At 40.5% G+C, this 27,223-nt stretch overlaps 1 protein-coding gene and 1 pseudogene across 2 annotated transcripts in view; both read right to left on the reverse strand.

Moving 5' to 3' along the window:
- Positions 1-27,223, reverse strand: part of TRIP4 (thyroid hormone receptor interactor 4) — a 69,115-nt gene that overhangs the window by 16,265 nt on the left and 25,627 nt on the right. For both annotated transcript variants that reach the window (XM_089907124.1, XM_022579759.2), the window contains 3 exons: positions 18,775-18,962; positions 15,152-15,276; positions 13,861-13,952 (listed from right to left, as the gene is read on the reverse strand). In XM_089907124.1, coding sequence (XP_089763250.1) covers positions 13,861-13,952; positions 15,152-15,276; positions 18,775-18,962 — 405 coding nt within the window. The remainder of the gene's footprint in view (positions 1-13,860; positions 13,953-15,151; positions 15,277-18,774; positions 18,963-27,223) is intronic.
- Positions 18,975-27,219, reverse strand: LOC149750176 (eukaryotic translation initiation factor 4B pseudogene; annotated as a pseudogene).

The raw sequence follows: 27,223 nt of genomic DNA on the forward strand, positions 1-27,223 counted from the left end.
GTTAAAAATAGTTTAAACGGTAAGTTTATGTTATGTATATTTACCACAATAAAAATAAAATAAAATAAAAAATCAAGGTCCTGGATTTCCTTTCCAAACCTGCCCCTCTCTTATTCATACCCCTTTAAAACAAATAGCTATTCCATCTTTCTAGTTGTTCAGGCCAAAAACCCCACAACCAACCCGCTGGGAAATCCTGTTAACTCTACCTTCGAAAGATACCCAATAGCTCACCACTTCTTAAGACCTCCTTTGCTACTTCCCTGGTTCAGGCCATCACAATGTCTCCCTGGATTACCACAATAACTTCCTAATTGGTTTCTCTGTTTCTGCCCTTTAACCTCCCTCTTGCCTATTCTCAACACAGCAGGCTGAGCTATTTTTAAAAAATATATCAGATCATGTCACTCCCCTGTTTAAAACTCTCCAATGGCTTTTCATCAGTCAGAATAAAAGACTAAGTCCTCACTATGACCTACAGGTCCCTAGACAATCTGGCCCCCATTTCCTCTCTGATGCCTTCTCCTACTACTCTCCCCACTTTCCACTCCAGCCACACAGGCTTCCTTGTTCCTGCCTCTGGATGTTTGTACTTGCTTACCTCTCTTCCTGGGATGCTTTCCCTGCTAGGTATCTACATGGTTTCCTCTCTCTTTCTTCAGGACTTTGTTTATATGTCAACTTTGTAGTGGGTCTTCTGGCACTCTTAACCCCCATCTCCTACCTTATTTTTTTTTCTACAGCACTTACAATCATCTGATACTATGTAATTCACTTACTTAAATTTTTAAATTTGGACTTTCCTTACTAGGATAAAAGCTCCACAAAGGGAGGGATCTTTTGTCTGTTTTGTTTACTCCTCAGCACCTAGAATCATGCCTGGCACATAGTAGGCAATCAATAAATATTTGTTGGATGAAAGAACAAAAAAATTTACCAACTTGTGCTTTTAAGTTATCTTAACCATTCTAAATATGCACATGCTGGGAACTGGACACACTTAGGACTAAACTCTAGATAAAAGCAGGTGCTACTCTGTAACCTGTTATCCCTCAAGCTAAATTAGAACTTTTGTGTCTTGGCAAATGGCCAGTAAGGCCCTATGTTTAATGAAAACTACCCTGACATATATTAACAGAGTAAGAAAATGTCAAATAATGGGGAAAATGATGGATAAATGAAATTATAGAACAAGAGGTTCCTTGGACCCATTCATGCCTTACAATAGAGAAAAGAACTAAAATTAACTTTCCCAGCTGAATCTAAATCCAAGTTTCATGTGAATATTCCTTTTCCCAAGGTCTATCACTAAATTTCACGGGGCTTACAAGAAACAGAGCTGAAGTGCAAAGAAGCCTACAGGAATAAAGAAAAGTAAGAAAAAAAAAGGAAAAAAAGAAAAGAAAAGTAAGGCCTATGTGTTGGGAGAAGGGATTCTTTTTCACAGTAAAATGCATTAAAGCAAAGTCAGCTTGGCAGAGCCTCAGTACCTGCAAAAAAGTATAATCTCTGCAACTGGGTCTTAGACATGACAGACCACATTAAACACCAACAAGACTTACAAGAAAGGGATTTTTGGTTTGAAAGTCAAAAGACTAAAATGCAGCTGACTCAAAGAAAGAGTAAATTAAGAAAAAGGAGGTTCATATTTGTGAAGAACGTGAATAAACTCTCGATGTCATATCCAATTTAGAGAGGATGCTAGACTAAGGGTCACGGACATGGCACAATAGATAGGATAGGGAATGTGGGTTATAAGCCCAAGCAACTCAAAGCAACCATTTACATTCAGTAACAGACTCCTCAGGACGCTGCTGTTCTTGTCTTCAATAACATGACTCCTATCACCTGGTTTCCAGCCTGATGATTGCGGGAGGTGGGCCTACTCTTCTTTCATGCCTCATAAGTTTCATAGCTGTCTAACACAACAGATAATTAACTACTAAACAGCCATTTTCTTCTCCAATCCAGAGGGAAATTGTTCACCAGTCAACTAGAAAACATTTTTCTTGCCATTTTCATAAGAGAAAAAAAAAGTTTAGTGGTTTTTGGCAACCACTACTGACTCAGAGCCAAGTGAGCATTTTCACCAACTCCACCAGACTCCATTTCATCCTCGTACTGAAATGATCAGAAAGTCCCAAATGATGTCACTCTTCCCAAAAAATCCCCAGATGACCTATATGTAAATCTTACACCTGTCTCCAGAGGACTAACAGCTAAAGCAAACATTTAAGAAGAAACTCATTGACAAAGAACATATATTTGCTGTAGGTTTTCTTGGTCTGAACTTTGAGGAACTAGACAGGACATGAAATCAGGCTCTGAAATCTAGTTAGCTGAAAACCAACTCCAAGAAGATTGAGGTGATAATACTCAGAAAGAGAGAAGGAAATGAGTCTGATAAAAAGGCCACAAGCACAACAGATCCAAAGAAGCATATCCTGAAAACAACTGCGTTCTCTGATAAATAGTTCTCATTAAAAAAAAAATAGTTCTCATTTTCCTTCAAAGCAATTCAAGGTGTTCACAGGATAACTAATACCTTGGCCCCACTATACTGGAGGATAAGATTTTTTTCACATCAGAGTTAACATATTGATCATGATACTTTGATGAGATGACTACTGCATGTTTGACTGGAGTTGGATAAATATCATGCCAACTGGCCCTAAGTGGGATAGCTGAACTCACGTACCAGTACCCAGTGCAAATCATGTGCCTCATAGAGGGTTCCAGCTCAATGCTACAGAGACCATCCATATTTGCTCCAGGTAAGAGGAATAAGGGATAAGCAAGATGCAGCTTTTGGGTCTTCCAGACACTTGTGGAAGATGATCTGGTTGAAGCCACACAGCATTGGTATCTTGGTCCCAGTGTGACTTTCTGTGCTCTTGGGAATGCTATCTATACTGAAACCTCCACACACGAAAGAACCCAAGAACTTATATTTTCTCTAAAATTAACCTCATAGATTTTCTGCCCTGATTCTTCAAGACCTAAATGGGAATCACCCATTCATGACAATTATTTTTGTGTTTTTTTGTTGTTTTTTCATGACAATTTTTTTTGGTCTTAATTTGCATATAGCAGGCTTTCACTCCAACTTAAACTAGTGAGAACCAAAAGAAAATTGCTCTTAATTAAAGATACTACATTGTAAGGTCCTTAACCATTCAAATCTACCCCAATATCTCAGAATGCTAAGACTCCTCTTGTGTTAAGGGCTCTGCCAATTTTAGATTTTTATCTCCCAATGGCTCGTCTGACTCAACTGAGAACAACTACTGAGGGAGAGCTCAGCTAATCCTTTGATATGAGTTAACATATCAAGGTAAGATCATTATCAAGTAATATAGTGTTATTAACAGCAACAATACCTCTTTATCAAGTAACATGTCCTTTAGAACAAAACAGATTAAAATATTTTAAAAAGTCCAACTGAAAAATCACAGAAAAACTGATTTTTGTATGGCAATCACATACTACAGAACATCTCTCCTTTACTGCTACAATACAGGCTTCCTTTGCCACACAGCTCCTTTATTTTAAAAAGTCATTTTCCTTAAAAGAAAATACTCTTCTTATGTATACCCCATCTAGACTAATGGTACTACCATTTACCCCCTCACCGCAGCCAGAAACCAAAGTTTATCTTAGACTTCTTTCTGTCTCCCTTCACATCCAATCAAATCACCAAGTCCTACAGACTTTATCTCCTAAACATTTCAAACATCTGTTCCTTTCTTTCCAACTCAACTGCCAGAGCATTGTTGCTGGCCTCCATCATGCCTCCACCTGGACAATCATGATAATTTCCTAACTCATCTACTTGTTTTCAGGCTTGCCTCATCCAGCCCATCTTTCCTGCTGCTGCCAGAACAATCTTTCTAAAATGTACATCTTATTATCTTATTACATCACTTACATGGTTGCCTTCAGAATACAAGTCAAATTATTTCACATAGCATTTAAGGCTTTTCATATATCAACCAGTGCCTGCCCCTCAATTTATTGTCACCACCGTTAAGTGAACACCTACTATGTGCCAAGCTATATGCTAGGACACTGGAGACAACAAGGTGAGCTGACATAGATGGTGACCTAAAGGAACTACATGTGAACATATAATTACCAAAAAAAAAAAAAGGTTAAAAATGTAAATAGAAATATGAACACAGTAGCCCACAGAAGGAAGTAATTAATCCTGTCAGGGAGGAAATGGGTTGAGGTCAGAGAAGACTCTACAGGAGACAGGGACACCTGAGCTCTTTCAAAGAATGAATAGAATTCTCATGGGGGACAAAAGCATGGAGACATAGGAAGGTATATTGAGGAAGATATAAATTCTGCTTTCTTCAGGGATTGCCTTTTTTTTTGAAGGTTTCTTCACTCTCCCCACCCTGCCTCCAGCCAAGCTGAGTTAGAAGTGAGATCCCTTCCTTTATGCATTCCTTTGGTCATATGATAATTATCAGGGTTGGGTTTTCTTGTCTCAGTCTCTTCTAGAAGACTTAAAAAGTTCAAGAGGGGATGGAATATCTTGTTAAAACTCCAGATCCCTAATCTTTAGCACAGTGCCTGACACATGACAGATGGTCAATAAATACTTGCTGAATGTGTGATTATATAATATTCCGAGTAATAACGTCTTAAATTAGGAGATAATTTGCCCCCTGGTTCATAAAGTACACTGGATAACAAACTAAGAAGGCGTTCAACAGATTGCAAAAAGATAGCAAGGTTGTAACGCTACAGCAGATTCCTTCTAGATCAAGCAGACTGCTTTCTCTCTAAGCCTGGGTTTACTTATAGGTAAAATGAAGGTGTCACATTAAGTGACTGAATCTACCTACATAAAACCTTGCATCTGTCCCCACCCCTCTTGTCTCATCCCACTGCCATTTCCTAGAACAGATTTTAAAAATATATCCAACCTGGATGACAAGTGTCTCCTCACTAGACTTCCCACCTTCAGTCTCTTCACCGCAATCCATCTTCCACATTGCTGCCAGATTCATTTTCTGGCTCTGATGACCTTCAAAACACCCCTCCCTGATCCCACAACGGACTAGAGAAAAAAGTCTTACCTCTGTAGCTTATCACTCAAAGCTATCTACCATCTGACCACAACATACCTTTCCATTCAACAAAGTGGTTTGCTATTATTCTCCATACAGGCCCATGACTTTCCACCTCACATTACTCCCTCTCCCTTAGAATATGCTTTCCTACCATGGAAGTAGGAAGACTTGAACAGCAACCCCAATTCTACCATTTACTGACTGACAGTACACAAGTTATCTTAACTCTGAGTCTTAAGTTCTCTCATCTCTAAAAGAGGAGTAAAGATACCTTGCTTGGTATCAAGTTGTTGTGAGGATTAGAAAATAACATACGTAATAGGTCTGGCACATAATAACTGATCAAAAAGTGATAGATTTTATCATTAATATGCTTCAAGGCTAATTCAAAAGCCACATTCCTAAGATGTTCAACATTGCTAATTGTTAGAGAAATGCAAATCATACCTACAACAAACTACCACCTCACACCAGTCAGAATGGCCATCATTAAAAAGTCTACAAAGAACAAATGCTGGAGAGGGTATGGAGAAAAAGGAACCCTCCTACACTGTTGGTGGGAATTTAAGTTGATGCAGCCACTATTCAAAACAGTATGAGGTTCCTCAGAAAACTAAAAACAGAATTACCATATTATTCAGCAATCCCACTCCTGGGCACATACCTGGACAAAACCATAATTTAAAAAGATACATGCACTCCTATGTTCATAGCAGCACTATTTACAATAGCCAAGACGTGGAAACAACCTAAATGTCCATTGACAGATGAGTGGATAAAGAAGATGTGGTACATACATACAATGGAATACTACTCAGCCATAAAAAAGAGCAAAATAATGCCATTTGCAGCAACATGGATGCAACTAGAGATTATCATACTAAGTGAAGTCAGAAAGAGAAAGACAAATACCGTATGATATCACTTTTATGTGGAATCTAAAATATGGCACAAGTGAACCTATCTACAAAACAGAAACAGACTCGCAGACATAAAGAAGAGACTTGTGGTTGCCAAGGGGGAGGTTGGGTCGGGGAGGGATGGACTGGGAGTTCGGGGTTAGTAGACGCAAACTATTACATATATTGGGTTGGCCCAAAAGTTCGTTCGGGTTGTCCCCTAACATCGTACGAAAAGCCAGGATGAACTTTTTGGACAACCCAATAGAATGGATAAACAACAAGGTCCTACTGTATAGCACAGGGAACTATATTCAATATCCTGGGATAAACCATAATGGAAAAGAATATAAAAAAGAACGGGGCTTCCCTGGTGGTGCACTGGTTGAGAGTCTGCCTGCCGATGCAGGGGACACGGGTTCGTGACCCGGTCCGGGAGGATCCCGCATGCCGCAGAGTGGCTGGGCCCGTGAGCCATGGCCGCTGAGCCTGCGCGTCCGGAGCCTGTGCTCCGCAACGGGAGAGGCCACAACAGTGAGAGGCCCGCGTACCGCAAAAAAAAAAAAAAAAAAAAGAAAAAAAAAAGAATGGATATATGTGTATAACCGAGTCACTCTGCTATACAACCAAAATTAACACAACATTGTAAATCAACTATACTTCAATAAAAAAATAAATTTTAAAAAATATATAGGGACTTCCTTGGTGGCGCAGTGGATGAGAATCTGCCTGCCAACGCAGAGGACATGGGTTCAAGCCCTGGTCCAGGAAGATCCCACATGCTGCGGAGCAACTAAGCCTGTGTGCCACAACTACTGAGCCTGAGTGCCACCACTACTGAAGCCCACACACCTAGAGCCCGTGCTCCACAACAAGAGAAGCCACCACAATGAGAAGCCAGCTCACCGCAGCTAGAGAAAGCCTATGCGCAGCAAGGAAGACCCATCGCAGCCAAAAATAAATAAACAAATAAAAAATATATATATATATATAAACGGCTAGTAAATATTTGAAGAGATGATAAATGTCACCAATGATCAGGAAAATTAAATGAAAATAACAAAATATGTCTTCACTCACTTTATTAGCAGAAATTAAATTGATTATTATTATTAATTTTTTTGGCGGGGGGGCTGTGTTGGGTCTTTGTTGCTGCACGCGGGCTAAGCAGCGAGTGGGGGACTACTCTTCGTTGCAGTGCCCGGGCTTCTCACTGGGTGGCTTCTCTTGTTGCAGAGCACAGGCTCTAGGCACGCGGGCTTCAGTAGTTGTGGCACTCAGGCTCAGTAGCTGTGGTTCGCGGGCTCTAGAGCGCAGGTTCAGTAGTTGTGGTGCACGGGCTTAGTTGCTCCGCGGCATGTGGGATCTTCCCAGAGCAGGGCTAGAACCTCTGTCCCCTGCATTGGCAGGTGGATTCTTAACCACTGCACCACCAGGGAAGCCCTAAATTGATTATTAATAACCAGTTTTGGTCAGGGTACTGGTATAGGAAAGATTCACACCATCGGTGGAATTTTAAATTAGACCCCTCTTTAAGAATTGTAACTTACCAGTTTGTATCAAAGTTTAAATGTATGTATCTTAGACCCTTAAGTTCTACTTTTCAGAATCTATCCTGAAGAAATACTGAGTCCCCATAGGGAAAACAACAAAAAAAGGCACATTCCGAAGTCTTCCCCCCACCTGGAAGCAAACTTTCCCTCCTTTAAATTCCTCAGAGGCAGTCCTTAGTTCTCTTAAGACAGTTATCTTTGCTTTTTATTTTGTATTTGGTTGTTTACAAATTTGGTTGTATACATATCTTATCTACCTAGTGGTCTTTCAAACATTCTGAGGACAGAACTCATGGCTGATTCACCTTTTTGTTTCTCTTAGTGTCTAAAACAATGTCTGATTTATGGTAGGCACTCAAGTATTTATTGATCTATAAATAATTAAGAAAATCTTAAGAGTTATATGTTCATTTTCAGATGTAAAGGTAAACATTAAAGAATTTACATAAATACACAAGAGTGTTAATATTCCCTTTTTCTCTTCAGGATAAGAAACAGAAAGCATGGGACTTCCCTGGTGGCGCAGTGGTTAAGAGTCCGCCTGCCGATGCAGGGGACACGGGTTTGTGCCCCGGTCCGGGAAGATCCCACATGCTGCAGAGCAACTAAGCCCATGCGCCACAACTACTGAGCCTGTGCTCTAGAGCCCACGAGCCACAACTATTGAGCCTGTGTGCCACAGCTACTGAAGCCCATGTGCCTAGAGCCTGTGCTCTAAAACAAGAGAAGCCACCACAATGAGAAGCCTGCGCACCGCAACGAAGAGTAGCCCCCGCTCGCCGCAACTAGAGAAAGCCCACAGGCAGCAACAAAGACCCAACGCAGCCAAATAAATAAATAAATAAATAAATATTTTTTAAAATTGAAAAAAAGAAACAGAAAGCATAATGTTTCCTGGATTATTTAAAAATGAGCATGGGGCTTCCCTGGTGGCGCAATGGTTGAGAGTCCGCCTGCCGATGCAGGGGATACGGGTTCGTGCCCCGATCCGGGAAGATTCCACATGCCGCAGAGCGGCTAGGCCCGTGAGCCATGGCTGCTGAGCCTGCGCGTCCAGAGCCTGTGCTCCGCAACGGGAGAGGCCACAACAGTGAGAGGCCGGCGTACCGAAAAAAAAAAGTGAGCATGGCAGTCCTCAACTCATCAAGTGGGCACTTGATACCCAGGTTGCAAACAACTCTAAAGACAGTCTGTTCTGACCTAGAAACTCAAGTAAATATTCTAGTCTTCATGAGAATTCTGAAAATACATTCCCTGTCTCCGTCAAGTGAGCTGTGATGTTAAAGAACTGCTTAGAGTTGGGCTAGCTGTTGCAGACACACAGTTCCCCCCTTTGCTGGGTCTCAGATGCAGCCCTCACAATCTCTTAGGAATCATACATTTTAGGTCTATGAATTGGCAGGTTTTCTTAGTAAAACAGAGAGGATATTTTCACATAATTTAAAAGAGAATTTGGGGACTCTGCATTTTTCAATGCCAATGCCTGGTTTGAATACTGACTATTATTTCCTTCATTCTCTAATTTCTCATCTCTCAGACTTATGGACAATCCTTTGGTGATAGAAGCCGATGATTTCCACACATGAAGTGATATATGCGATCTTCCTGAAGATCTGTATCGCATGGATACTCATAAAAAGGAACAAGTAATACTCTCTTCCCCACTGGAAGACAGTAATTCTTTTGCTGATGTCAATTTGTAGGCACCCTGCAGTAGAACTGCCTCAGCGTAATTCCTTAAATACAGGATCTTGGCTATTACAAAAGCCATAAGATCAAATGGACTAAAAGGTCAGTAAGCTGGCAGGAGAAGAATGGATTTAGTACAAAAGAAGTAGAATAATCAATGACCTCAGAGATTTCAGACAAATCAGATTTTCTATTGAAGGCAGAGATATAAATAGCACAAACACAATACAGACACATAGAAACAAAAGCCACCAACTCAACTTTCTGTTTGACAACTTGTTAGGTCTAGAGAACTGTTCAAACCACAGCTGCTAATGGTTATGGATTTGGCAATCAAAATGTCTTTGTTAAAAAAAAGGTTTTAACTGCCTTACTATTGAGGTTACAAACCACAGCCTTGATGCATTGTTGCAGTCAACATCCTCCCTGCTGTTTTTGAGAGCTTACATCTGCTGCTGGCAGATAAAACCCTGGCAAGGCATGGGCTTCTTCCAGGGGAGTACAGGAGAAGTTTTAACTAGGTGGCTCTCATCTACCTTTCTTTCCTGAGTTGAGCCTACAGCCTTTGCTGTAGCATTCCTATCTTGTTTAGGTAGATCCCCTGCCATTACTCAGCAGGACTGATGGTCTAGCAGGATTTTTTTCTGGCACACATCAGCCATGCCAGCCATACTACTTTTAGAAGACAAAAGGAAGATGAGTTCTTAGCTCAGGGGAAAGCACTTTAAGCACATATTTTTAAAGCCACTTATAGAGTGGTGCACTTGATTTTAAACATCCACTAATAAAACCTTTTCTGTTTTTTTTTTTTTAAGGAACTAAATGATCACACTATGCCAAAAATAGTGAGGGCTTAGTATATTTTAACTTATCAAAGAAAGGCCAAGAATGAAAGGTCAGGAAGTAAATTACTGAGTTTCTTTGGGGAAGGAAAAAGTTAGGAACAAGATGGAGAATTAAAACATGGTTCCAAGTCACACAGGAGATTAGTTTCAGTTGAAATAAAAATTACTAGATCCACAGTGGTTTTCAAAGAAAATATGGGACTTCCCTGGTAGTCCAGAGGTTAGGACTCTGCACTTCCACTTCAGGAGGCACGGGTTCAATCCCTGGTCGGGGAACTAAGATCCTAGAAGCCCTGCAGTGCAGCCAAAAAAGTGAAAAAAAAAAAAAAAAGGAAAATGCAGTTCAGCTGGGTGATGAGGAATGAGTGTGAAGATGCAGAAAGACATAAGTCAGGAAACTATTTCCTGGATCATTCTCCCTCAGTGAACCGACCTATGAGGACAAAAAAGCCCAAACATACTTAGGCTAGCACTTGCTAACTATATATATACCACAAGATACCAGTGTGCAAATATGTTGGTGGAGGCTGTTGTGGTCAGAAAGGTATGAGAACACTGCATATTACATTCACCAGATAAATCAGAGAATTGTATCAGAGTCAAAATGCACACCAGCACATTCAGGGCTCTGAGAAATTCTGCAGTAAACAAACAAATTTGTTTAATCCAAATAAATTTTCCAAATGTGTGTGTCAACAGAAACCCCTCACCCCCCTGTTTTTCCAGAAAACACCTATGCCATGGAATAGTTTGGGAAATGCTAGTCTAGGGGTATTACTCCTAAACTCTCAACTCATTCTTGAAAAAACGAGAATAACATTGGTAAAACAGACTAAGCAATCACAATTCTTACATCACAGAACCGTAGCTCAAACAGAGACAGGTAGATTACCAAAGGTGCTCGAGACATTTTCCAAAAGACAGCCAAATACCAAAGCTATGACCTTTAAAAGTGATAAGATCCTCACTCAATAAATAATCCCCAAATAGGGCTAATATCAATTGTGAATACATTCATGTGCTACTCTCAAACACAGAAAAGAAAGAATGGGGAAAAGCCACAGAAAAGCTGACCATAGGGAAAATGGATATGGGCTCCTGTTTGATGAAACCTCATGGCTTTTGGCATTTTAGGATATTCTAATGTCATACACATCAGGGAAATTCATAAAGAGTTGCCAGGACCTCCAGCTGGGAACATATGGGAGGATTCCTACACTTCTATGTGCTGCCCTCAGCATCCTCAGGATAAAAGACAGAATATAAGCTCAGGTAGGAGTATCATGCTGACCTGAAAGAGAGGTACCCTTGAGAAACCAAAAAGATTTGTTTTGTTAATTATATTTCTAATTCCCATAAGCCTTGTGGTACTCTATAGATTAGGATTACAGCCCCCTACCCTTCTCAACACAAATGTGTGGCAGAAAGAAGATTGGTTAACTGCCTAGAAATTGAATTCATTTGACCTTGTATCAAGTGGTGGTCTGCTTGATCAACAAATGAGAAAGTAAGGGAAGGCCCCTGGCCAAAACACCACCCACACTGCCAGATGCTCCTGGGTTCTCTTTTAGAATGCAAATATCCTCATAAGAAAATATAACACATCAAGTGATACTAAGCTCTTCATGAGTCTCTAAAACTGTAAAGCCTACACCAATGTAAGGAATTTTTACAATTATTACTTCTAGAATGAAAAAAAGGGAGGAGGGGAAAGAAGACATTGAAAAAAATCGGCAAAAGGTCCATAGATAGATAGAACAGGCACAAGTGGTGTGGAAAACAAAGGGCCTCCATGTATTTACACTTTTGCCTAGGTCTAGATCAGGTACTAAGAGCAGAACAAAAGGGTCGGAGTCAAAATTCACACTTCGTTATACAGCAGAAACTAACACACCATTGTAAAGCAATTATACTCCAATAAAGATGTTAAAAAAAACCCACAAAATTCACACCAAAACGCAAGCACTGTACTCATATACATAATCAGAAAAGGGCTGAGGAGGCAATCCACAAGCAAATGAAAGACAGAAAACCAGAGGGACTTCCCTGGTGGTCCAGTGGTTAAGACTGTGCTCGCAGTGCAGATCCCTGGTCGGGGAACTAAGATCATGCATGCCGCACAGCGCGGCATAAAAAAAAAAAAAAAAATACAGACAGAAAACTAGAGGGATAATAATTACTGGCTAAAACCTGTGAGGAACGAACAGAGGGAGTGAGATGGATGGGAACAGTATTTTGTTTTGTTTTGTTTTTTTAAAGCAGACACTGGGACTTCCCTGGTGGCGCAGTGGTTAAGAATCTGCCTGCAGGGCTTCCCTGGTGGTGCAGTGGTTGAGAATGCAGGGGACATGGGTTCGAGCCCTGGTCTGGGAGGATCATGCCGCGGAGCAACTAGGCCTGTGAGCCACAACTACTGAGCCTGCGCATCTGGAGGCTGTGCTCCGCAACAAGAGAGGCCGCGACAGTGAGAGGCCCGCGCACCGCGATGAAGAGTGGCCCCTGCTTGCCACAACTAGAGAAAGCCCTTGCACAGAAACGAAGACCCAACACAGCAAAAATAAATAAATTAACTAATAAACTCCTAACCCCAACATCTAAAAAAAAAAAAAAGAATCCACCTGCCAATGCAGGGGACATGGGTTCAAACCCTGCTCCGGGAAGATCCCACGTGCAGCGGAGCAACTAAGCCCGTGCGCCACAACTACTGAGCCTGTGCTCTAGAGCCCGCGAGCCACAACTACTGAGCCCGTGTGCCACAACTACTGAAGCCCGCGTGTCTAGAGCCCGTGCTAAGCAACAAGAGAAGACACTGCAACGAGAGGCCTGTGCACCGCAATAAAGAGTAGGCCCCGCTCACCGCAACTAGAGAAAGCCTGCGTGCAGCAACGAAGACCTAATGCAGCCAAAAATAAATAAATAAATTAATTAATTAATTAATACACCTATATAAAAAAAAGCAGACACTAATAGCAGTAATGAAAGGCACAGAAGAGTCTGCAAAGCATTTACTGAGAAAATTAAGCTGAAGAATATGTTCTTAAGCACAGTGATGGAACCGCTATTGTGTAAAGTAACTGTTCAAAAAACAGGAAAACCATACTGTTAGGTAAGACTTTTTAGGCTTTAAGGATGGAGTTTCCCACTTTGGATTCCTGCTAGACTAAACATAAGGCTCTAAATTTCAAGAATTTTCCAATTAAGCTAAAGTCCTTCAGCTCCCTCTGCTGTTCAAAAATGTACTCTAGTTACGTCAGTTCAATCTTCAGTAATCAAAATAAATAAAAATACATACATACAGTATGTACATACATACACACACACACACCCAAAGTTGGCACGGTCCAGGCAATCAGAGTTCAAACATACTTGTCTTTCATGAATTCCCTGGTCTGGACCAAACGTTCCAGAGTACGTAATAACAAATTCTACCATTCCCACTACCTAACTGAAATAATTCAAGGAATAATGAAGGATTTCTTTGCCAAAAGCCGAAGTTTTATTAAGGGATGAGGACTCTACACTATTAGCTGGATTGTGGCAATAGCTTTTTAGGCAGAAATGTATATGTACCAGTCCTCCACACACTAGGAACCAAAGCATCACTAAATTTTTTCCATTTCTCCCATGGTCTTTTCTCTCCCCAATATTCCCTCCTTAGAAGATTCTCCAAACATGTCTAAATTCAGTTTCTAGCTCCTTACTATCTACAGGATACTCTGAGTTGAAGGATCTACAGGTCAGCTACTGTGGCAAACAAAGCATCTGTCCCAGAGAAATACTCTTTACTCACCTGATTCTTAAATTGCTTCTGGGACAAGCAGTCAGTTAGGTCCACACAGCCCAGAAGACAACCTGATGGATAGTCATTGGGAAATTCCACTTCTAAATTGAGAATAACAGAAGGATTACATAAATTTCTTCTTTGTGACCCTGGAACTCACAAATCTGTCTTCAATTCTGAACAAATCACTTTCTCTATTATCTATTTATGGACATAAGGAAAAAATGAGGCTTTTTACTTGGCACAACTGTTTGTATTTTAGCAAAACATTTAGTGAGTAGCTGGCTTAGTCCACTATGCACATCCTAAACTATAGGAAAATAAGCCTCATACCATTGAAGTTCAAGGACCCCACAACTTCACTCGAAACAAATCAATTCCACTATACCCAACTGGATCAGACTAGAATTTGGTGGTGACAGGTTCTGGAAACAAGCTTGAGGTGTCAAGAGAAAACATAAAAATGCAGTTAAAAAACATAAGAATGTCAAAATATGAATTTAAAAGAACCCAGGGACTTCCCTGGCAGTCCAGTGGTTAAGATTCTGCACTTCCACTGCAGAGGGCGTGGGCTCGATCCCTGGCCAGGGAACTAAGATCCTGAATGCTGCGGGTGCACACACCCCCAAATAATAATAATATAAATAAATAAATAAATAAAAGAACCCAGTCATACCAGTCAAAACAGAAATGCATTTTTAAGGAAACATACACTTTTAATTCCTAAAGCTTGGTTTCTTAACTTTTAAAGGTGGTTCTGTAATTATCCTCTCATTTTACCTTCAAAACTACTGTATGGGCTGAATAAGAGGAAGGAAGCCAAGACATCCAAGGGTCAGAAGTTTTTTAGGATCCAAACTGAGTGTTTGGGGTGACTGTCAAAACTCACTGCTTAAGTCAACCAACTTTGATCTGTCCAAATCTGATAGCACATGTCTATTTGAGTCACTCCCAATAATAAAAAGTCTTATTTGCGGTTGTTCTTCCCAATCTAAAGATCCCAGAATTTACAGTAGTTATTTTACTCTCATAATAAAAAAAATGTAGAAAATTAAGACTAGTTGGTTGATTTCTGGTGTTGGGAATGGATATTTTTATTTGTACTGTTTGGTGAATTAATGTTTTAAACAGCTGTCCATGATTTGCTACTAAACAAACAAACACAAAGTTTAAAGTCCCTTTCAGCCAAAAAAAAAGAAACCACAAAAAAGCCACAGGAAGAAGGAGGTGAAAGGAGAAGAACATCAATGACTTCTCTCCACAAAGTAAGACTGAAATTAGAAGAATATATGGCCGTTACCTTTCCCACGAAGGAGAAGATATGTAGTCTGGAGTTCTGAAACTTCTTGAGGAGAGGGTCTTTTGGCTGTGGCTGCTATCCAAAGTCGTCCTCTATGTGGGGTGTACCAGCTTCTGCCCTCCACCCTTAAACAAATACAAATTTAGTAGAAAGAATCTAAATTTTAGTGTCTTGGAAGATCTCATAACGTACAGCAAATTATCCAGTTGAACCAAGAGATCTATATATGATACCTCACCAAGAAGGGTATTTTTCGTAAAAAACATTTTTCCTACAATACCTTTCACTTGAGTATAAACCCTGTTCTCTAGTTTTCCCTATCATCAGAACAAAGGCAATTCATCTCTCTCAGTTCCTATTTTTCACTTGATCTCTGTAACTCAGAAATGAAGCTTTCACTAGCCTTGGGACTTCTACAATCCAAATCTTCTATTTTCAAGGCATCCAAGTTGTCCCAAAAAAATGAAAATCCTTGTCTTTGAGTCATGAAAGATTTTGTTCATTGTTCTCCAACCTGACAGAAAAATCCTCACCCACACATAACTCCCCAAGAATAGTACCTTCATAATTACTATTTAATAGAATTTAAGTAAATAAAAATGCTTATCATCTTTACTCTAAATTGCAACCACATTCATTTATATTTTCTAAGTATTTTATAAAGGGTTATGTTCTTTGCAGATAATTAAACAACCCGTTAGCTAGTTTGAAAGAATCTTTAAGTAGAATAACAAAATGCAATCAAGAGAATGTATTACTGCCTACTTTCCAAGGATTACAAAAAGATGCTTCTCCTTTAGTTCCTACAAAATGAAATAAAGTACCTTGATAATATAACCCTATTATACTTGCCTTATAATGGGAAACGGAATTTCTCATACCCTTAGTTTTCCAATATAGATCAATTGGAAGAGCACCAGGCACACAGTGGGTACTCAATAAATGAGGAATGAATCAATATATTTCTCCCTCTACACCAAATGATCCACAGGGTTACTGGGAAAACGTTCTCACAAATGTGGCAGAACCACCCACTTTCTTTCTGTGGGATTAGTGATTGTGGGCTGGATGCTGTTCATCCTGTTCTTTTCAGTGAGAAAATCTGGATAACACAGATCCAAAACAGGACGAGATAAATGTAAACATTCTGATTCCCTCTGCAGAAAGCAAGCTGTTTAGTTTTCTACTTTGGAAAAGGAAGACACCTCAACTGCAGAGAACTGAATGAGAAGAATAGACATCTGAGGGCCCAGGTGCCCTGGAGCAGAAGCAGATTCACATACACTTGTTATAATGCCACTACATACATGGATTATGAAACATTTTGGAGCCAAAGAAAGAAAGCCTGACCTTGAAGAGGGGAGAAAAATGGTAACACACCTTCACGAAGGAGGCAAATCTCAACTAACCATGGAAACCAACAAAGTAGAAATGATTGTTCCTAAATTCTGATAATAAATTTTCTTTCAGGAAATAGAGAAATGACTGAGGCTTACAAAGTAAGGGTGGAAAAAGCACTCTGACAACCTGAACTCTAGTTCCATCTCTGCCACTAACTAGCTTTGTAATTCATAGCAAGCTCCTTTACCTTTGCCTGCTTAGGTGTTCAAGATTGTAATAATACTGGTCTGATCTACTTCAATACAGCTTTGAAAACTGTAAAATTCTATTTAAATATAAATACATAAGGCATTATTATTGTTATGAGTTAGGACACTCCCAGGGATATAAAATTCTAAGAGATAAAATAAGAAGGAAAAAAGAGGTATCTGCATCCCCACATTCATTGCAGCATTATTTACAATAGCCAAAACATGGAGACCATGTAAATGTCCATCACTGAATGGATGGATAAAGAAAATGGATGAAGATTATTCAGCCATAAAAGAAAATGAAATCTTGCCATTTGCAGCAATATGGATCAACCTTGAAGTACTATGCTAAGTGAAATAAGTCAGAGAAAGATAAATACTTTATGATCTTACATGTGCAATCTGAAAAAAAAACTCATAAATATGGAGAACAGACTGGATGAAGGTAGTCAAAAGATACAAACTTCTAATTATAAGATAAATAAATCCTGGGGATGTAATGTACAGCACGGTGACTACAGTTAACGATACTGTATTGTATAGTTGAAAGTTGCTAAGAAAATAGATCTTAAAGGTTCTCATCACAAGAAACAAAAAATTTGTAACTATGCAAGGTGATGGATGTTTTGTTTTGTTTTGTTTGTTTGTTTGTTTGTTTGTTTTGCGGTACGCGGGCCTCGCACTGTTGTGGCCTCTCCCGTTGCGGAGCAACAGGCTCCGGACGCGCAGGCTCAGCGGCCATGGCTCACGGGCGCAGCTGCTCCGCGGCATGTGGGATCTTCCCAGACCAGGGCACGAACCCATGTCCCCTGTATCGGCAGGCGGACTCTCAACCACTGCGCCACCAGGGAAGCCCAAGGTGATGGATGTTAACCAAATTTATTGTGGTGATCATTTTGCAATATATACATATATATGTAATCATTATGTTGTACACCCTGACGATGTTATATATCAATTATATCTCAATAAAACTGAGAAAACAAGGGAAAACGAACATGTAATGATAAGTGAAAGAAGAAAAACATAAACGTAAATATATATTATGACCTCATTATGTAACAATTTTCACAGGAAAAAGAATATAAATAAATACTCCAAAATGCTAACGGTAGCTGTTTCTAGGTGGTAGAATTATAGATGATCTTTCTTTTTCAGCTGCTTTTCTGTATTTATCAATTTTCTATTTACATTTATAAAAGCAAAGGAAAGAACTATTTTTTAAAAGTTGCATTGAGAAGAAACATATGAAACCATGGAATAGTAAGCTATTACCATCACTAACACGTACCACGACTTAACTTTATAATACCTCTACTTATCCCTCACTACTTCCCCCACTTTTTGCAGAAAAGGAATTTGTGGTAAGATAGCTTCTCAATATGGTTACTCAGATTAAAAGACAGATGTATACATAGAAAAACAAAATCAGTTAGGCTGGTGTCTTCAAAAAACTAATAAATAGGCATAAAAACTTTGAATTTCCAATAGGATCAAACCATTAAGGTTGCTGAGTGATATATTATTGTACAAAGGCAAAGCCAAGAGAAGTTTTCTCAATAGACTTCCTTCCAAAGATGAAAAAACTTATGTTCTATTCTTTATTATGACTAGGATCCTTAGTCCTTCTAACCTCAGTTTTTTTAAAGCTATTCAGTAAAGAACAAGTCCATAACATGAATACATTGCTTAAAGTTCTATGTGCCGCAGAGTATTATAAATCATCGCTAGATTACTTTCATGGTAAGGTGTTACCTGCTATATTGGGTTGAGTAGCATCCGTCCCAAACTTATGTCCTCCCAGATGAATTCCAGTCCATAATTCTATATCAAGTTTATGTAAAATCTTCCAAGATTCATTTCTGTCCTTACTATTTTTTTTTTTATTTAATTTTTTATTTTTTGGCTGCACCGCATGGCATGCGGGATCTTAGTTCCCTGGTCAGGGATCGAACCCACGCCCCCTGCAATGGAAGTACGGAGTCTTAACCACTGGACCACCAGGGAAGTCCGCCTCATTTCTGCCCTTACCTTTTAATCCCTCTGACAAGCAGAGAAGCCCAAGGCTGATGCATAGAGAGGCACCAGCCACCATCAAAGCCTTCCTGAAATTCTTGGTCCTGGATTCGAAACTGATGCCGACATGAACTGAACTCTAGTCCTGATCCTGCTGAATGGAAAGCCTTCTTCTGTGAGGCTGCACCCGTCTGATCTATCCACTATACAGGAAAGAAACCAAACATATAATTTTGTCTGACAAGGGAAAAATCTGGGGTAGGTATACAAAATGAGATGAATTCTAATATTAATGGATCGTACTGGAAACATTCTCTTAGAAAAATGTATCCCATCTTTGTCTGAAACAGGGTCAAAAAACGTACAGAAGGTATAAATTCAGTAGGAGTCCCAGGTATGATAACATGGTCCCATCTTAAAGGATAGTTAGATAATGTTGAATTCTCCACACACAGCTTCCTAATCCCAGCAACAGTACAACCATCAGACCAAATAATTGGTCTGTAATTATTTCCACTTTAAAATGATTAATGATCCGTATTGGACAATTTCCCAATATAATTCTATCAGCCAAATGAAGGTTCAACATTTTGGTCCATACATTCTTCATGTGGGTCATGAAGGGTCACATACTGTTACCATGATAAAGCCAAACAGATGCTTTCGGGGGGCAGCAGTTCTGACTATTGGATGCATGAAGTATTCTCTTATCCTGAAATGAACAACTTGTCCCCCAAAAGACAGGATGAAGCACTACTGAAACAAGGCTCCCATCATGTAAAGAGAACACAAAATTACAGGGTGCAGATAATTACAGGAGACTAAAGAGTCTTGGCAGTAGTTCAGTCAGAGAATGACAAAGGGTAACATTTCTTCCAGAGCAAGAAGACTGAGTGCTCTGAAATTTATTTTTTTTTAAAAAAAGGCTCTATTAGGATGATGAGGTTTAGAGTTAGGTGTGTTAATTTTTTGATGTTTTATTTAATAATTTATAGGGAAAACAAAAATACTAGAATGGTAGTCTAGAGACTCCAAGCAATCATTTAACCCTTAAAGGTTTCAGTTTTCTCAACTGTAAAATGATGGAGTTGGACTAAATGAATCTCTAAGAATCTTTCTGCAATAAAATTTTATGACTGTAATCAATTGTGTCATAGCTTAAAAAAAACACACAAACATTTACCATTTAACTCAGTATATGTGAAAAGCATATAAAGTAGGGAGACATATAAAATATAAAAAAGATATGGTTCTTGCTTTCAAGGAACTTACAATCCTACGAGAAGACAGACACATAAATAACTATCCATGACATAAAGCAGATTTAAGTAAATACTACACAGGGATTTAAGTCCTTAAGCGGGAACACAGAGGCAGAACTGATCCATTACAGGGGAAATAGGTGATTTCATAAAACTGTTGGCGTATGAACAATCCCGAGGCCCAAGTTGTCTGTTCTATCTCTATTACAGTTCTTGTTTATACTACCTGTTTTTCTACTTCACAGCTACTTTCCTAACTTAATCTTACTGTCTTTCAGTAACACTATATTAGAGCCTGCTAACTAGTCTCATCTCCATTTTCAGCCTCTACGTAACTCTCTACTGCCTTACTAGCTGCAACACTAAATTGGGCCCTCATCATCTTCCCACTGTGCTACCTCAATAACCTGTTTTCTGGTCGCGTGGCATGTGCGATCTTAGTTCCCCGACCAGGGGTCAAACCTGTGCCCCCTGCACTGGAAGCGTGGATTCTTAACCGCTGGACCACCAGGGAAGTCCCTACTGCAATAATCTTCCTAGCAATTTCCCTGCTTCTGTCTTAGTCTTCCCTCTAATCCATTCTCTACATAGGCATGGAAGTCACGCCAATTGTCTGCTGAAGTTCTTCAAGGACTCTTCCTTGCCTACTGTAGAATAAAACTAAACTCCTTAGTATGAGACATAAGGACTTTCATGGTAAGATGTTACCTGCTATACTGGGTTGAGTAGCACCTGTCCCAAATTTATGTCCTCCCAGAACCTGTGAAATTGACCTTATTTGGAAACAGATGTAATCAAGTTAAGATAAAGTCATACTGGATTAGGGTGGACACCAATCCAGTGACTGATATCCATATAAAAGGAGAAAACACACAGAGACAAAGACATACAGGGAAAAAGTCCATGAAAAGACAAAGGCAGAGTAAAGTTACGCAGCTATAAACCAAGGGATGCCTGGGGCCATCAGAACCTCAAAGAGGCAAGGAAGCGTTCTCCCATAGACATTTGGAGGGAGTATGGCCCTGCCAACACCTTGACTTCAGTGTTGAGAACTGTGAGAGAATAAATTTGTTGTCTTAAGCCAACCAGCTGTGGTATTTTGTTATGGCTGCCCTAGGAAACTAATACACTTACTAGCGCAGTTCAATTTCTAACAGTACTTAATTACTTGTGGTTCTCCCAACCTACAATGCTCTCAAGCTGCTAAGCCTTTCTACATGTTATACCACCTACCTAGAATTCCCTCCCCAGATTTGTCTGCTTGGAAATTCCTATTCATCCCTTAAGTCTCCTCTCAAAAACCATTTCTTTGCTGACTCCTCTGTGAGTTTATAATCTCTCTCCTAAACTCCTACTGTATCCATGACATGTGTCTATCATAGCAATTATCTTAAGGAACTGAAATTCTTTGTATTCAAACACATCTTCCCACTAAATTTGAAGTCCTTAAAAACTTTAAGGGCTCTTACCTTTTAATTTCCCAGCACCTAGCAAAGAACCTGGCATGTATACAGTGCTGAATGAGTATCTCCAGTCAAACTCCCTAAAGCACTGCTCTGATTGCATCTCTCTGCTCAAGAACATTCTATGATTCACATTTATTTACAAAATAAAAATGTGAAATCTTCCTAGCTAAACACTTAACTCTTTAGTGATCTGACTCTATCTGCCTAACTACTCCATTTCTCATGATAATCCCTTTTAAAATTATTTATTTATTTTATTTTGAACTTTAAAGATCAGATTTGTTTGGAGAAAACAAAAAACCCCACAACCTAAAGGATGGGATTTTACATCTCAAGACCTCTCCCAGGTATGAAGTCTATAGATTACAAATCACTTTCGTAGAAGATATTTTTGTACAAATTTTACATGTATTGAGGAGTGGGTCATAAATGCCTGTTTGTTTTAACAGGGTGGCAGGGTAGAGGAATGGGGGGAAAAACAGCTTTTTTGGACACATCTATTTGGAAGGAGCAGACATGAAGAGAGCAAACCCTACTTTTGCATCATCTATAGCAAATGGTTTTAAAAAAATACCCTCTCAACCTTGGGTATCTCTAAAAGCCACTTCCTAGCTACTAGGCACTCCAAGCCAATTATTTAAAGTTACTTCACTTGGTATGTCTTTTATGTCCACTGGGTAAATGATTATTATGCTCACTGCTGCAGCACTCATAAACCAGCACCCCTTCATGGCTGGACAGGGTCTAACCTAGGACTGATGCGAGAGGAGACCAAGATGTCTTTTCTCTGCAGGTACCAATATTGCCCGTAAGGACACCATCTGTTGAGCTGACAGTACCAAGGTGCACATAAAAGCAGGCAAGTAAAGCTACTGTGTTGCAAGAGAAGCCAGGACCTTGTGAAATTGCTCTTCTCCATTATCATTTATTCTCTCAAGGGATGCTAAAAAAAAAAGAGAACCAAAAAAACCACACATTGGTCTAGGCCACATTATAAATCCAAACATTGGTGTGGGATTTCACTTGGAGATAAGGAAACTTTTGTTTTTTAAAAAGCTCCCCAAACCTCAATCAAGGTTGTAAGAAAGGCTCCCAATTTAACCAATCTCGCTCACCATCTAAGACTGGTAATTGAAAAGTTTTCTGAGGTGTCAAAGGGGTCAAAGTAGCAGGAGCATGAATGGCTGGAGGGAAGGAGTGAGTGTCAAAACATGAAGGAGCCAAGATTGGCTTGAGAAAAAGCAATGATTCCTCACTGAACAGCTCCCAGGGGCTCTAGAGAATGCTTAGGAGGTCAAGTATGTGACTTAAGCAGAAGCTGCCTGTGGGAAGGTAACAGGAAAGAGTAGCATGAGGAACATAAGACGATGACAAGAGTCTAAATTTTTAAAGCTTCAAGATTTCAACAGAATATGGATATATTTGAACTTTCAGAAGGGATAGTGTTTAAGAAAGGGTGAAACCACGACACATAAAAGACCTGGGAGGGATTTCCCTGGTGGTGTAGTGGTTGAGAATCTGCCTGCTAATGCAGGGGACACAGGTTCGAGCCCTGGTCTGGGAGGATCCCACATGCCACGGAGCAACTAGGCCTGTGAGCCACAACTACTGAGCCTGCGCGTCTGGAGCCTGTGCTCCGCAACAAGAGAGGCCGCGACAGTGAGAGGCCCGCACACTGCGATGAAGAGTGGCCCCCGCTTGCCACAACTAGAGAAAGCCCTCGCACAGAAACGAAGACCGAACACAGCAAAAATTAATTAATTAATTAATAAACTCCTACCCCCAACATCTTCTTAAAAAAAAAAAAAAAAGACCTGGAAATTCCCACAACCCCTAAGTGTTTCCTGCTCCAGGAGGTAAACGATTATGTGTTTACTGGAGGTCATACCATTTTCCCTATTACTGGTGCAAAATAATTCATCAAATCCCCAAGCTTCTTTTCAAACCATGATTTCCCCATTCATTTAGGTCACCAAACAGTCCTATTCTTCAGTGGCCTGTAGACTCACTCCCACCTAGCCCCCTGGGGGGTACAAATGAAGGAACTCCCCCATAGGCTGGCCCCAGTAACTCAGAATTAAATAAGAGGAGGGGCTGGCAGCCTCCTGGAGACTAAAACAACATCAGAGACTAAACCTACCTTGCCGAGGATGGAGAATTTATTCAGATAATGTTTGAGAATTCATGAATACCATAACTGGATGATAAGAATTAAAGGTAGAAACCTCACACTCTTCCTTATACCTGCCTGCTGCCCAACCAGATTCAAGACACTGCATCACTATCACTGCCATTTTGCTAAACGGAGGCCCCTAGGCACTAATCACACAGGCAACTGCACGTATCATAAAAACGCACCACAACTTTAAACGTACAGCATTAAAGGCTGTACGTCTCTCTCTGGCTACACTGGTGATTCTCCAGTTAGTTCAATACTTTAAAGGCTGCAGCAGCATGCAAAAGAATTTCATTTTGTTTCTTTTTAAAAAAAAAAAAAAGTTAAGAAAGGTCTCCAGGAGACGATGAGTTTTATTTTGTCTTGTCTGGATGGAGGTTTGATTTGCTCTCGAATGTTCCAGGGTGGTGAGAGACTAGGAGAAAGCACAGAATGCAGAGGTCTATTCAGTGTAATCTTCTCCCTCATTTTCATCTTCACCATCAATGGCAAAAGCAGCATACTTGCTTGCAGAACTGAACTTAGAGGCTGGATTTTCTTCAGCTTTCTTTGGCTCAGGTGCAGATCTGGAGTCTTGATCCTTTTTGCCATCTTTCCTATCTGACTCCTTCCAGTGGTCTTTGTTCCCTCCATCTCCTGGACCATGGCTGGAATTTCCACTTTGGCATTTTGGGGCACTCACCCCATCTACTTTATTTTCATCTTTCCTTACTGGTCCTTCCTCAGATGGTTGAGCTGGAACTACTTTCCCTCCACCACTTGTAGGGGACTGCTGCTCTGTGTCTGAGCTCTGAGATCAAGCAGGAGGGTTAGAACTTCGCTTCATCCAAGCATTCTCCTTTGGTGGACGGGCTGGCATAACCTTTAGAGGCTGTTCGGATTTGGGAGGCTTAGAAGTTGTAGACTGACAGTCTTCCTCTTTACTGGGTGTTTCATTTTTCTAGAGACTTCTCAGTTTCCTTCATGCATTTCTGCCAGATGTGGCTGAGGTCCCTGTCTGTGATGACTCACTTCCTGTCCTCGACCGTTCCCGTTCCTGAGTTTCTTCACTTCGCCAGCTTGGGTGTCTCTCCCGAGGCCATCGTTCTAGTTTTGGCTCATCCAGCTGACGCTGCGGTTTCTCCTGTTCCTTCTGTAGCCGCTCTTCTACTTCTCGTTCTCTAGCAGCTGTGTCAACAGGCTTTGTCCCTCCAAAGATAGAGGCTGCTCGACTGGACTGGGACGTGCTAGCAGCGGAATCATTTTCCTCAGGAGTACTCTGAGGCTTTAGGTTCAGTTTGGGTCTTTGGGGGAGACCTCTATCATCACACCTATAATCCTGAGAGTAATCGTCTCTGGAGCTCCATGACCAGTCATCTCATCTGTCATATCTGTCTTCACAGCGGTCCCCGCCTCCTCTGTAGTCATCATCCCTATGGTACCCACTACCAAATGCTCTTCTGCCACTGCCTATCCTGGAATCGTAGCCTCTATCATAGTCTCTGCTGCCTTGGTCATCATAGCGATCTCGGCCCCCGTATCGATCCATGTCCCGGAGTGGGCCATCAAGATAACTGTCCCGATACCCATCACGATATCAGTCTGAATCATAACGATCTGGATACTTGTCTCCAAAGCTATCATCACCTCTTCTAGGTGGGTAGTCATCAAAGCTGTAGCAGGACGGACCCTCCAGTCTGTATCTGTTTTGTCAGAATCCCGATTTCTATCTCAGCCAAAAGAACGATCATCCCTGTCTTTATCCTGTGCTTGATCAACAACGTCCAGTCCAATTCTCCTGTTACCTAGAGACTCTTCATTGAGGCTCAGGGCACTGAGCAAGGAATCCAGGTCCTCAAACTCAGCATAACCAAAACCTTTCAACCCTCAGGATCACTGGGTTCACGTGGTAAACGCACTGCACTGATATTTAATCCTCTAAAGAATTCCTTAATGGAGTCTTCTGTCACATCATAGGGCAGGTCCCCTAGAAAAGCAGTGTAGAGTGGTGATTTGGTCGATATTGGGTTCCCAAGCAGCCCATGGAGCAGTGGGCAGAATGGAACGGTCAATTGGAGGTGCCCTATACACATCATCATCATTACTATGCCAAGTGGTTGAAACATCTCCTTCTAGGTCATCTGTTCCATCAGCCCACCTGACTGGTTTGGGGACATAGGTGCTTCCTCCACCAGTCCCTCTATCCTCAGCCAGGAAGTCTGTTACAGAGACAGTCTTCCCCTTCTTATTCTTCTTTTTTGCTGAGGCTGCCATGTTTGGAGAGGGAGAGAGAATGCAAAGGTTATTTATTTATTTGGTTGCTCCGGGACTTAGTTGCAGCAGGCTGGCTCTTTAGTTGCAGCTCGAGGGCTCCTTAGTTGTGGCTTGCTGGCTCCTTAGTTGCGGCACGTTGTCTCCTTAGTTGTGGCATGCACACTCTTAGTTGCAGCATCCCTGTGGGATCTAGTTCCTTGAGTAGGGATCGAACCTGGGCCCCCTGCATTGGGAGTGTGGAGTCTTAACCACTTCGCCACCAAGGAAATCCCGATAATTCTTTTTATGAGTACTATCTTGGTAGTCTAAATTCACTATTCCCTATGTAGTTGATCCTTGAGCAACATGGGTTTGAACTGTGTGGGTCCACTTATAAGTGGATTTTTTTCAATAGTAAATACTACAGAACTACATGATCGGCAGTTGGTTGAATCTGTAGATGTGGAACCTACTGTGGATGTGGAACTGCTTTACAGAGGGCCAGCTATAATTAATACACAGATTTTCGACTATGCAGAGGGCCAGTGCTCCCAACCCTCCCTTGCACTGTTTAACTGCATATATGTATATACGTGTTTGTGTGTGTATCCCACACCTTATTCCTATAGTTAATTCTGATTGGAATTTTTTTTCCCACCATTGGAATTTTTTTTCCCACCATCCCCAAACACCATTTTCTTGGATATCTACTTCTAAGGAATGCCAGCTTCCCTATAAAAGCCTCTTTTATTCCTCTCAACTGTCTTTCCCTCCTTTGGGTTTCCACTGTACTTTATTTATATTTCTATTAATATTAGAGCTGCCCATGTAATCTTTTCCTCTACTAGTCTATGCATTCTTTGAGGATAGGAGCAGTGTCTGGTTGATCACTTACTTCTGTGATTATACATATTAGATGCTCAATGTACCTGACGGCAAAATGAATGACAACAATGAGTAAGTGAATTAATGTATTAATTTAAAACACCACACTATGGGACTACCCACATTCTATAAAAGATAGAGAAAGAACACTAACAAGAGGACCATGGGATTATTGTTTAAAATCTCTATAGTACTTAACAAAACCTTCTCTTGGGAAATGCTCAAATGATAACTTGTCACTTAACAAAACCTTCTCTTGGGAAATGCTCAAATGATAACTTGTCACAAGTGCTGCAAAAAAACTGGAAAAATTGGGTCAGAGTATAAGATGGGTAGGAGTATTGAGAGAGCAGACTGGTATCTACGGCCTATGAAACAGGCACATTTGAAAGGAGAAATATCTGGGCCCAAACTTTTCCCATCATCAGAGCAAAGGTCCACTA

The sequence above is a fragment of the Delphinapterus leucas genome, chromosome 2 (genome assembly GCF_059928025.1).
Source record: "Delphinapterus leucas isolate spDelLeu-1000000601 "Yukka" chromosome 2, BTC_Dleu_Yukka2, whole genome shotgun sequence".
Classification (NCBI taxonomy): Eukaryota; Metazoa; Chordata; class Mammalia; order Artiodactyla; family Monodontidae; genus Delphinapterus; species Delphinapterus leucas.